The sequence below is a fragment of the Aedes albopictus genome, chromosome 1 (genome assembly GCF_035046485.1).
Source record: "Aedes albopictus strain Foshan chromosome 1, AalbF5, whole genome shotgun sequence".
Lineage (NCBI taxonomy): Eukaryota > Metazoa > Arthropoda > Insecta > Diptera > Culicidae > Aedes > Aedes albopictus.
In genome coordinates this window covers 59,632,567-59,644,213 of record NC_085136.1, presented here as the reverse complement: position 1 = coordinate 59,644,213, position 11,647 = coordinate 59,632,567, and the positions used below count along the sequence as shown (strand labels likewise).

The 11,647-nt window shown below is 44.1% G+C and overlaps 2 protein-coding genes across 16 annotated transcripts in view; one reads left to right on the top strand and one right to left on the bottom strand.

Annotated features, from left to right (window-relative positions):
* Window positions 1-9,297: 9,297 nt before the first annotated feature.
* On the top strand, window positions 9,298-10,325 carry LOC109427530 (mediator of RNA polymerase II transcription subunit 8). Its single transcript, XM_019703083.3, has 3 exons — window positions 9,298-9,371; window positions 9,439-9,634; window positions 9,695-10,325. Exons 2-3 carry the CDS (start codon window positions 9,470-9,472, stop codon window positions 10,283-10,285), a joined length of 756 nt encoding a protein of 251 aa, XP_019558628.3. The 5' UTR covers window positions 9,298-9,371; window positions 9,439-9,469; the 3' UTR covers window positions 10,286-10,325.
* LOC115256503 (tyramine beta-hydroxylase) overlaps window positions 10,305-11,647 on the bottom strand; it is a 74,359-nt gene continuing 73,016 nt past the window's right edge. For all 15 annotated transcript variants that reach the window (XM_062844606.1, XM_062844607.1, XM_029855170.2 and 12 more), the window contains exon 5: window positions 10,305-10,762. In XM_062844606.1, coding sequence (XP_062700590.1) covers window positions 10,441-10,762 — 322 coding nt within the window. In that variant the 3' untranslated portion in view covers window positions 10,305-10,440. The remainder of the gene's footprint in view (window positions 10,763-11,647) is intronic.

Genomic DNA, 11,647 nt, shown 5'->3' with positions numbered 1-11,647 from the left:
TAATCCTATTGCAGCATTGGAATCGATCGCTTTAATAGCGACAATAGTGACGAACTTCCATAGTCGAAACAGTCGTCGTGCCAACACCCAGCATCCGGTGGATTTCCCAAGTGCTGAAGGAATCGAGGAAGGGACAGTGGAGTCCACGACGGGATCACTGCAGCCATTTCTTTTACAATAGCTCTAGTGTTTAGTATCTGGTGCTTCATTCATGAAATACAATAAGCTCGATTGCCAAACTTATCAAATTTTGTATTTATTTACACTTTGAAGCCAATCCCACGTGGAAATGTGTTTATTATTCATTCCATTGTAACCCATATTCTTAACGATTGAAAACCAAAAGCGACGCACATAAGTTCTATCATGATTGAATCGACAAAGATTTATCAGCACTGCACATAATTTTCAAGTGTAAAAACAAGTGGTCATAATCTAAGTGCAGAGCTTTTAGAATGAATATGTTATTTATTCTGAGTGTCAAGAAAGGGACCTGGCCACTGCCAAAGTTCAATAGCCGGGGCCTCCCAAGTACACTCCTCTCCCGTTGTGTTCGAAAAAGTGGGGCGCGCTCTTCCATCGATACTGGATCTGACTCCAATCCGCAGACGCGGATGTACAACTCTAGGTACAACTCGAAGTTCCGCACTAATAGTTCAGCTGGTTGGAGATCGCTAAAAAGAACGCCCGCGCCCATCAGTGGGAGAAATTGGCAGTTCCGACGGGTGGGTCGATAGTTGGAGCTGGCGGTGGCGCAGACAATCTACCCGGTGTTGGTACGGTTGGTGACAACGGAAAAGTCTTGGGAAAACTGATGTGTGATGTGATAATGATTTTACCTGCAAGGTAAATAAGTGTTAATAGCTGGTTTCTCAATCCGGTACATAGTTTGCTGAAAACAAGGGTTGATCCTTTTGCTATCTATGGCTAAGAATCAGGCATTGGAAAAAGTCAACCGGGAAGCAGTACGTGTCCACGATGACTTTTGCTATTGAGGAGGACCGGATGGCACTTGCGTGGGACTGCAAGCGGATGTTGCATTATCAAGGCCATTGGAGAAGAAGCACTGATTCATCGTAAAACCAAAGAAGTAAATAACAATCCAACAAGTAGAAAGTAAGTAAATCGTGTTTTTTGTGTAAAATCCTGTGTGTAATTTGGTTTTTGTTAGGAATTGCCATCGTAAGATCTCAGTGGAGCAATTCTGAATGTTCAATTAAGAAATGTTTTACTAATTTGACTTTTATTAAGAATTGGTATAGTAAGATGCCGATTCCTAGGGGCAAGACAGATCTAATGAGAGCAAATCTGTGCTCGAGGTGTTGTTCAGAATTCCTCACAGTTCCTCAGAATTTCTCTCATTTATGCCAAACTGTGATCAGGCACCAATGTCAAACTGCAAAGTGTTGCGTGCGCTGAATGAAAATTGCAGTTTTACACTCAAATTAATTTACTGATAGAATCTAAGTGCAGAAAGCACATAGATTACGAACGAGAGAGAAAAAAATCGTTCTAAGTGCAACTAATGAAAATTAAAAACTGTTCTTCCTATAATATATTTAGAGTGGGGCAACATAAAAAGCAACCCGGTCAACATAAAATCCAAAGACAAACATAACAAACCGAATCGAACATGGCGCGCTCAGAAGACACGCATTTGGTTGCGGAATATTGAAAAAAAAACTCTTCCATACGTGGTGCTCCGTCGTCCGAGTCGCTTGCTGTTTTTGAAGGTAAGTAGTGCACTTGTTAGAACCTTTTGAAACTACGTACTGTAAATTTCCGCACTACAGATTCGGCCGATTGCCGCAAAATTGCCTCCAGCCTGTTTTGGATGACACGTGCTTGCTGCCCGGTTGCTGCGATGCGAAAGGGGGCGATCGTCGGCGGCGCGGTCTCTGCTGACCGACCGGCTCGAGTCTTCGTATCGCTGACGACCGACGACGTGCGCGTCGCGACGTCGCGAAGTCGCGATGTCTGATGGAGTGCGAATATTGTTGTCGCGGGTTTCGATGATGCGCGAATGCTGACGATTCGCATCTCTGCGCATAGGGTGCTAAACTGGTATGCCACATCTTCCTTCTCCTCTCGACAAAAAACACACAAAAAAAGGTTACCATCTCCCAGCTACATATTGTATATGTCATATGAAGGCGTCTGGAATATTATTTCGACAACCTATTGATTTACTAAAACACAGAGTAATTTAATTGATTCTAGGCAAACCCACTAAGCCAACAACAGAAACATTTCGTTTCCAGAATCTCAGACGATCTCATGATCCTAAGAGTCGTGTGCCAGTTATATTCAAAAATTTTACTTCTTAGCTGTTAAAATTTGCTTCTTCGAGGTCCTGTACGTTTTTTGAATAAACCTGCACTTGTTTCTCACTTGCAGAACACCGGAAGGGCCCTTTCGCATGGTTGGAACCGCATCTCGTCATTTAGAGACGACTATGGTTTGACCAAATGCATTATACTCCTCCATTACTGCATTTCTATGTAGGTTGAATATCGACTCTTCCTTCACTCTATATTAACATTCAATCATAACGTTACTCAGGATGCTTCTTCCGCCTTCGCTTGTCCTCACGAACCGTAGCTTTTAATTTAGCTTTGTGATCTCTCTAGTTGCTGTCATGGTTCTTCTTCTTCTTTTTCTTTGTGGATCTACGTTCTCACTGGAACGACTGCTTCTCTCCAACTTTGTGTTCTTGGAGCACATTTACAGTTTTAAATTGAAAAGGAGTATTTATCAATACGAACAAAGCATTTATTTGAGAATCCTTAAATATGTCATTATTCCATGCACGGTTTTGTTTGAAACATAATTATTCTGCCGATTGTCCATGTTTCAAAATGCCCGTGTTAAGTGATTCATACCTAACAGGAATTTCAATGACATAATCTGTTGATCGATTTTAATTCGCGAATTTATACAAGTTGTTTTCAACATTGCCTTTTATTTAAAAAAAATATTACTGAGCATGTATTAGCAATCTAATTGCGGTGCATGTCTTAAAACCTCCATATATTGGTACGTATGCCTTTGCGTGGCAGTAGTTTGACTGATTCCCCATTGAAAAACTTAAAAAAATGCAAACTTAGACGTAATGAATGATGTGTTAAAGTCTTTATATGTTGGTTCATGTACTAGTTTTATGTCCGATTGCTACCACATTGTTGCTTTTTCTTGATTTTTTCCAACGAAATGTACCTTTCATCGTGAAACAAAACTCGCCCTAGAATGACACAAAATCTTTTCTAAGCGAAATCGTTCTCATTCAGACGGTTGTCCAATCGGTCCGCAATAGCACCTCATAATTACAACCCTTAGAAACCACAACATGAAACATCTGGTGGACCAGTTGAGTTTTTTTCGTTTAACAGAAATTTGCCTTCATCTGCAGCGCGAATCGAGTCGTCTGGGACACTCACAATTCACCAAAATTACTAATGTCGCTACCTAATTTCAACATTATAGGACACGTTCAACTTGTGAAAGAAGCGTTCAATGCTTTCCAACAACTCCGTGATTTTCGAATCTATAAAAATTGTACAGTAACTTTTATTGCGTCTTGCTTTGCTTTATAGATTACCGTGCAAATGTTCAATCGTCTGAAATATTTGTTCACACGTCAAACACCAAAGAAAATAGCTAGTAAACAAACCGATTATTCCATGCACCACCCAAAAAGTGTAACAGACGCTTAAAATTTCTAGCAGCGAAACGAACCAATGTATGCTGAAACTGGTGGGAACATATTGTGGTGTGACAAAAAATTTCTGCAGGGGGTCGAATACGGTGCAAAACAAGCAATATATTTTCCATAGTTTCTCAATCCGAGATACTTCTTATTTCGGTGACTCTCCAAGCACATCCGAGGCTATCAGTACACCACAAAGGCGGACGCATAACCACGTCCACTGGGTTTCTTTCTAAGGAGTCACAACAAGCTGTCGTTGTCGCAAGTCGTACGAACATGAATACACGTGAGCATCCTGTAGCTTATCGTTAAAATCAAGAAATGAATTCCCATACAATATCGACGGTAGTCCAAACGCGTCTGAAATTGCGCACACAAGTCCGTGTATGCGGATTTATGAACATTGAGCTGCCACTTCTCGAGCTTCGATCTGCATCTTCTGACGGTAATCCACATGCATAAGATACTCTTCACTACGAGCACTCAATCAAAAGCACAACCACGTACATAACTCTGGATTTTTTTTTAATTTACCGACAATACTTTAATCTCGTACGGATCTGCACACTCCGATGTCGCTGTTCGTGTGTGGCTTTTTCCATTTTCCCCCGGCGGAACTCCAATCGCGCCTGATCCTCATACAAGTCCATGTGATTCTTTTCACTTCCCCACGGCGGAAGTTCAATCACGCCGGATCCTCACACAAGTCCATGTGTGGATTTTTTCTTTTTCCCCCGGCGGAACTCCAATCGTGCCAGATCCTCACATAAGTCCATGAGTGTTTTTTTTTATTTCCCCCCGGCGGAACTCCAATCACGCCGGATCCTCACACAAGTCCATGTGGTTCTTTTCACTTCCACCCGGCGGAAGTCCAATCGCGCCGGATCCTCACACAAGCCCATGTGTGGTTCTTTTCACTTCCCCCCGACGGAAGTCCAATCGCGCCAGGTCCTCACACAAGTCCATGTGTGAACTTTTCCATTTCCCCCCGGCGGAACTCCAATCGCGCCGGATCCTCACACAAGTCCATGTGGTTCTTTTCACTTCCACCCGGCGGAAGTCCAATCGCGCCAGATCTTCACACAAGTCCATGTGTGGATTTTTTTCATTTTCCCCCGGCGGAACTCTAATCGCGCCAGATCCTCACACAAGTCCATGTGTGGTTCTTTTCACTTCCCCCCGACGGAAGTCCAATCGCGCCGGATCCTCACACAAGTCCATGTGTGGTTCTTTTCACTTCCCCACGGCGGAAGTTCAATCGCGCCGGATCCTCACACAAGTCCATGTGTAGATTTTTTCCATTTCTCCCCGACGGAAGTCCAATCGCGCCAGATCCTCACACAAGTCCATGTGTGGCTCATTTCATTTTCCCCCGGCGGAACTCCAATCGCGCCAGGTCCTCACACAAGTCCATGTGATTCTTTTCACTCCCCCCGGCGGAAGTCCAATCGCGCCGGATCCTCACACAAGTCCATGTGTGATTTTTTTTCATTTCCCCCCGGCGGAACTCCAATCGCGCCGGATCCTCACACAAGTCCATGTGTGGTTCTTTTCACTTCCCCACGGCGGAAGTTCAATCGCGCCGGATCCTCACACAAGTCCATGTGTGGATTTTTTTCATTTTCCCCCGGCGGAACTCTAATCGCGCCGGATCCTCACACAAGTCCATGTGTGGTTCTTTTCACTTCCACCCGGCGGAAGTCCAATCGTGCCAGATCTTCACACAAGTCCATGTGTGGATTTTTTTCATTTTCCCCCGGCGGAACTCTAATCGCGCCAGATCCTCACACAAGTCCATGTGTGGTTCTTTTCACTTCCCCCCGACGGAAGTCCAATCGCGCCGGATCCTCACACAAGTCCATGTGTGATTTTTTTTCATTTCCCCCCGGCGGAACTCCAATCGCGCCGGATCCTCACACAAGTCCATGTGTGGTTCTTTTCACTTCCCCACGGCGGAAGTTCAATCGCGCCGGATCCTCACACAAGTCCATGTGTAGATTTTTTTCATTTCTCCCCGACGGAAGTCCAATCGCGCCAGATCCTCACACAAGTCCATGTGTGGCTCATTTCATTTTCCCCCGGCGGAACTCCAATCGCGCCAGGTCCTCACACAAGTCCATGTGTAGTTCTTTTCACTCCCCCCGGCGGAAGTCCAATCGCGCCGGATCCTCACACAAGTCCATGTGTGATTTTTTTTCATTTCCCCCCGGCGGAACTCCAATCGCGCCGGATCCTCACACAAGTCCATGTGTGGTTCTTTTCACTTCCCCACGGCGGAAGTTCAATCGCGCCGGATCCTCACACAAGTCCATGTGTGGATTTTTTTCATTTTCCCCCGGCGGAACTCTAATCGCGCCAGATCCTCACACAAGTCCATGTGTGATTCTTTTCACTTCCACCCGGCGGAAGTCCAATCGCGCCGGATCCTCACACAAGTCCATGTGTGGTTCTTTTTTTGATTTTTTTTTTAATCAGCACTCATAACCTCTCTTGCTCTTCAATGTCATTGCACAATCAAATAGCATTACTTTGCGAGTATGAAAAAAAATCACTTCCACCAAATATGCTTACCATTTAGCTTATATTGGAATATCTAGATTGAGTTTAAATAAGGGCGAAAGTAACATGAGCAAGTTCTCTTCATCGACTCTCTCTTCTTCAAATTAAAGTGACAAGATGCAAGTTTCATTAAACTTTTTTACGCTTAAACGAAAGATTGCGATGCAATCTAGCGTCTAAGTGTAAAAAAGTTCGATTGAATTTGCATCTTGTCACTTTAATTTGCAGAAGAGAGAGTCGATGAAGAGAACTCTCCCATGTTACTGTCGCCCTTATTTAAACTCAATCTAGATATGTTTTCGGCCTTCACAATTTATTTGCTCTTAAAACTTTAAGCAGCAAACCTGGCAGGATCACCAATGTAAATTTCCGCACTACAGATTCGGCCGATTGCCGCAAAATTGCCTCCAGCCTGTTTTGGATGACACGTGCTTGCTGCCCGGTTGCTGCGATGCGAAAGGGGGCGATCGTCGGCGGCGCGGTCTCTGCTGACCGACCGGCTCGAGTCTTCGTATCGCTGACGACCGACGACGTGCGCGTCGCGACGTCGCGAAGTCGCGATGTCTGATGGAGCGCGAATATTGTTGTCGCGGGTTTCGATGATGCGCGAATGCTGACGATTCGCATCTCTGCGCATAGGGTGCTAAACTGGTATGCTACACGTACATTCCTTTTGTATTTCTATAGAATTACACTTCAAGAGCAAATTTTCAATACGTCCTAAGTAACAAAATAAACAAAAATGATTTTTTTGCATATTCTAATACCTACTAAACAGTTTAATATTGTCGGGCCGCCACCAAACCGGACTTCGCACAATCAAGTCGCGACGCGACCCAACTCGCGACGTTTTTTAATCATGTCAAAAGTACTGCGCATCCTTCCCGTTGTTGTCAGCAACACAGCGTACTAGATGCGAAACAGTTGCGACACTTGTAGACTAAGAAAATGGCAATTTTTGATTGAATGTCGGTCTTGATTCCAACCGGATAGACAATACTATGTAGAAAGAACAGAAGTCAAAAATTGTTAAAAACTTTTGAAATTAAAAAAAATCAAACTGACTTAAGTAACAAATTGAGCACTTTCCGTTTGTGTCGCTTTGTCGATACAATGACTTATGTAACGCACGTAACTCAGCACTGACGTAACTGCGCTGTCAAAACGACCTAAGAAACAAATTCATCAGAGAAAATAGGTAGAGAAGCGAAGAGTGTGAAGCCAAAAATACCTTATCGAACCGTCAAAACTGGTATCCTATCGAGCAAAATCAACAAACGTTGACGATTACCGCATAAGTGAAGATAAGTATTGCAATCATTTGAAACATATTTTTACCAAAGTTTTTAAATATCATGGATAACAGTATAAATAACATTGATTCCTTGAATTAATGAAAATTGTTCCATTTTGGAACATCAGTTTGATAATGCCTAGTTAATAAAACAACAGTATAAATAGTTTTCAAATGCGGTATACGAGATAGGCACTACCTTCGATGGGTGGATTAATCTGCTTTGCTGCAGTTGCCAGAATCCGAGCGATGAAATCAAAACAGAAAAAGTGTTGCCGTTCTGGCGGCTGTTCACTCTTCGCTTCTCTACCTATTTTCTCTGGTAAAACATTTGTCGAAAGTGTCACTGCACCTCGTAACATGCCGTAACGCACCCGTCGAAAGTAACACAACAGTTTCCTGAATGACTTAACAAAATGTCCTATTTTCATTTTCTTTACAAAGTCGACGTAAAATTGATTTTTATCAAAAAATGTGATTTTAAAAGAACTAAATGAAAACTTTTTTTCCAAGGATCAAAAACATTACTGAAAATAGATGTTTGCTCATATGAGATGTTCATATAATGGTTTGGTTGTTAAATAGGAATTAAAATAGATGCTCAAAACTTGCGGAGCGATTTTCTCTGAAAGAGCCATTTGTTACTTACGACGTATTCAAAATTTGCTCTTGACTTCATTGTTGCCGCCTCTTCACCGTCACCAAGGACGAACGCGTGGACGATTTGGGAGCTACCGGATCCTAGACTGAATGAGGCTGCGATGAGGATGTGCTTTTTTATCAGTTTGGTAGGGTCTGAATTGATCACTTTAGTGTTAAGTTTAGTAAATATAATCAGCTTGATCGTAGACTATGAGAAATTTGGTTTTATTTACATTTTGAAGCTAATCCCACATGTAAATTGTGTTATTATTCGTCATAATGAAAACTATGCACTGAACGATTAGAAATCAACAGCGATGCACATACATTTTATCATGATTGAATCGACAAAGACTCAATAGCGCTGCACTTATTTTCCAAGTGTAAAAGCAACTGGTCACAATCTAAGTGCAGAACTTTTAAATTTAATGTGTTATTTATTCTGAGTGTAGGAATGTCTTTCAACAAATTTCGTCGATCATCGATAAAAAGAGTTAATCAGAATCTCTCAGAAATGCTCTCGTTTGCACAGTGTCTTGCCCCTAGATATAAATACTGTATTTTCGATTGTGGATTTATTGGGGCTCGTTCAAATATTACGTAACGCAAAATTTACCAATTTTAGACCCCCTCCCTCCCCCACGTAACAAATTTTGTATTGGACATTCTGCAATTTTGTATGAAGCGTAACACAGCGCTGGATCCCCTCCCTCCCCCCTTACCGTTACGTAATATTTGAACGAACCCTTGCTCCGTGGTTCATTTCTGAGTGCCATTGGTTTTGATTGAAAATGTGTAACTTTTGTTCTCCGTGTCATGATAAAAATCTAGATTGAGTTTAAATAAGGGCGAAAGTAACATGAGAGAGTTCTCTTCATCGACTCTCTCTTCTGCAAATGAAAGTGACAAGATGCAAATTCAATCGAACTTTTTTACACTTAGACGCTAGATTGCATCGCAATCTTTCGTTTAAGCGTAAAAAAGTTTAATGAAACTTGCATCTTGTCACTTTAATTTGAAGAAGAGAGAGTCGATGAAGAGAACTCGCTCAAGTTACTTTCGCCCTTATTTAAACTCAATCTAGAAATGATTGTACCTCGGCTTGAAATTTGCAACTTGAATGTTCCGTCAAACCAAAATGTATTTGTAAACAGTTTTTTGGAAACTTTCGTAAATATTCTCAAAAAAATTCTGTTTTCCTTAGATTTTTATAAAAAAAAGTATAGTTTTTAAATAGTTTGTGTCGTTAGCCTCTCAAAGCCCTCAAAATGCAGCGCGAAGAGAAGCAAATGGACATGCTGCTGGAGGCCGTCCTCAATCGGCTGAACGACCTGAAGCACTCGATCGGCGCAATGATCCACCGGCTCGAGACGGAATACGAAACCATCAACTGGCCGACCTTTCTGGACAACTTTGCACTGATCTCCGGTCACGTAAGTTTAGAATCTGCACTTTTTGATCTCACAGTCTTACTGGATTCTTGACCTCAACAGCTTACCGGATTATCGAAAATCCTCTCGTCCGAGATCGGAACTCCGCTCAGGAGTTTAACTGTGCTGCCGCTGCTGCTGACGCCGGAAAGAGACGAAGCCCTGCTCCAACTAACGGAGGGTCGCATCCCGGTGTTCTCGCACGATCTGGTACCGGATTACCTCCGTACCAAGCCGGATCCCGGAGCGGAATCCCGTATGGCAGCGCACGAAGCGAAGGCCAACAATTTGCAGCCGGACACGGCGGCCAAGCAGGTTGCTCAGTACAATAAGGTAATTTCTCACGTTTGGGACATTGTGAGCAAAGCACGGGAGGAGTGGGACACGGAAGCGTCGTCACGACCGGGCATTCAGCAAACTAGCTCCCTGGCGGACACGCAGGCTCTGGTGGCCGCTGTGGGGGTTGGCAATGGGTTGACGATGCCGGTGGGACCGGGAGGGGTGCCCAACGCAGGCATCATGATTCCGCCAGCCATTCGGCAGGCTTCGCCGATGAGTGCCGTGTCGCCAGGAGGAGCGGGACCCCTCGGGAAGATGCCCTCGGGGATCAAGACCAACATCAAGTCGGCCAATCAGGTTCATCCGTATCGTTAAATAAAACTAGGATTATGAGTGTGTGGTATGTCTAATGTTAGATGATTTGTACAAATTTATTTCTTCTAGTTGTGAAAGCCATTTTGTGCAGGAAACTTGCCTTCAGGGAATCTACTTTTTACAGATTTTCTTCCATTGATAACAATTTATAGTCTCTACTCTTTAATCTTCTCGTCTTCGTAAATGCATTCGCCAAACACGTCACAATGGCCCACTTCCAGCGGTTTGAACCATTGTAGTTCCGGGGGGATGGCACAGTTGGCCCGGAGGGTGCTTCGGGGAGGGCTGAACTCGGTAATGGGGGCTCCCTCCCAGTCGTAGCCCTCGAAGCGAAATCCGTCCGATCGGTTGCACTGCATGCTGAGCGGTTCCTCCAGGTAGTACTCGAACAGCTGATCCGAACGGGTCTTGGTCCAGTGGATGGAGTGGTAGTTGTCGGAGCGGGCTCCAGATGGTATTACCGGTTGTTTCTCGACTCTGGGAAGGAGAAAATTCGTAGTATTAGACACTTATTTTTATAATTGTTTCTTTGAAAAATGATGAGTCGACAACCTGGAAAGATCGTTCAAAATGGCTTGATTCAATATGATTTTAACAACTACCAGCTCAGAGCTGTGCATTCAGCTGGTAGTGCAGCTGCAGCTCAAGCTGAACTGTTGTCCAATTGACTTGAGCTAGATTAACCCTAGTTGGATATTGGGGTCAAAATGGGTCAGACAGGCTCGCATAAGCGTGCACTACGTCATGATAATGATCCGCGAAGTAACATGGCGAACGGTCAACCCTTCGGAGGATACCGAGGTAAACGCGGGCCTTGCGTAACTCTTGAGCCTAAGCCTAAGCGAGCTCTCGTGTCTATTTTCCTCAGGATCGATCCATAACACTACAGCTTGGTTCAGACGACAAAACCGACGCAGGAGGCGTGGTTCAGTCTGAAGACGGCTTTCCAAGAGTGCGTCAGATCACAGAAGATCAACATACTACGTAAACTGTTGCGTTTGGAGTTAGAAGATTGTTCGTCGGTGCAAGAGTACGCGGACGACATAATGTCCACAATCCACAAGTTTGAAGAAATCGGGTTTAAGTTGGATCACGAGTGGCTTTCGTTAATCCTTGCCTTACCTTACCGATCAGGCTAAGGCCGGGGTGGCCTCTGCTGTACATAGTAGCCGTCTCCATTCCACTCGGTCCATGGCTGTTTGTCTCCAGTACCGCACTCTGCGTAGGGTCCGCAGATCGTCCTCCACTTGGTCGACCCACCTAGCTCGCTGCGCTCCACGTCTTCTTGTAACGGTCGGATGGCTCTCGAGAACCATTTTAGTCGGGTTGCTATCCGACATCCTGATGACGTGACCCGCCCAC

What these genes read in the sequence shown, in the direction of transcription:
- LOC109427530 (XM_019703083.3), top strand. Translation starts at nt 9,470, where the DNA reads ATGCAGCGCGAAGAGAAGCAAATGGACATGCTGCTGGAGGCCGTCCTC. An exon ending in TTGCACTGATCTCCGGTCAC is followed by an intron (nt 9,635 to 9,694) that starts GTAAGTTTAGAA and finishes TGACCTCAACAG; the next exon opens with CTTACCGGATTATCGAAAAT.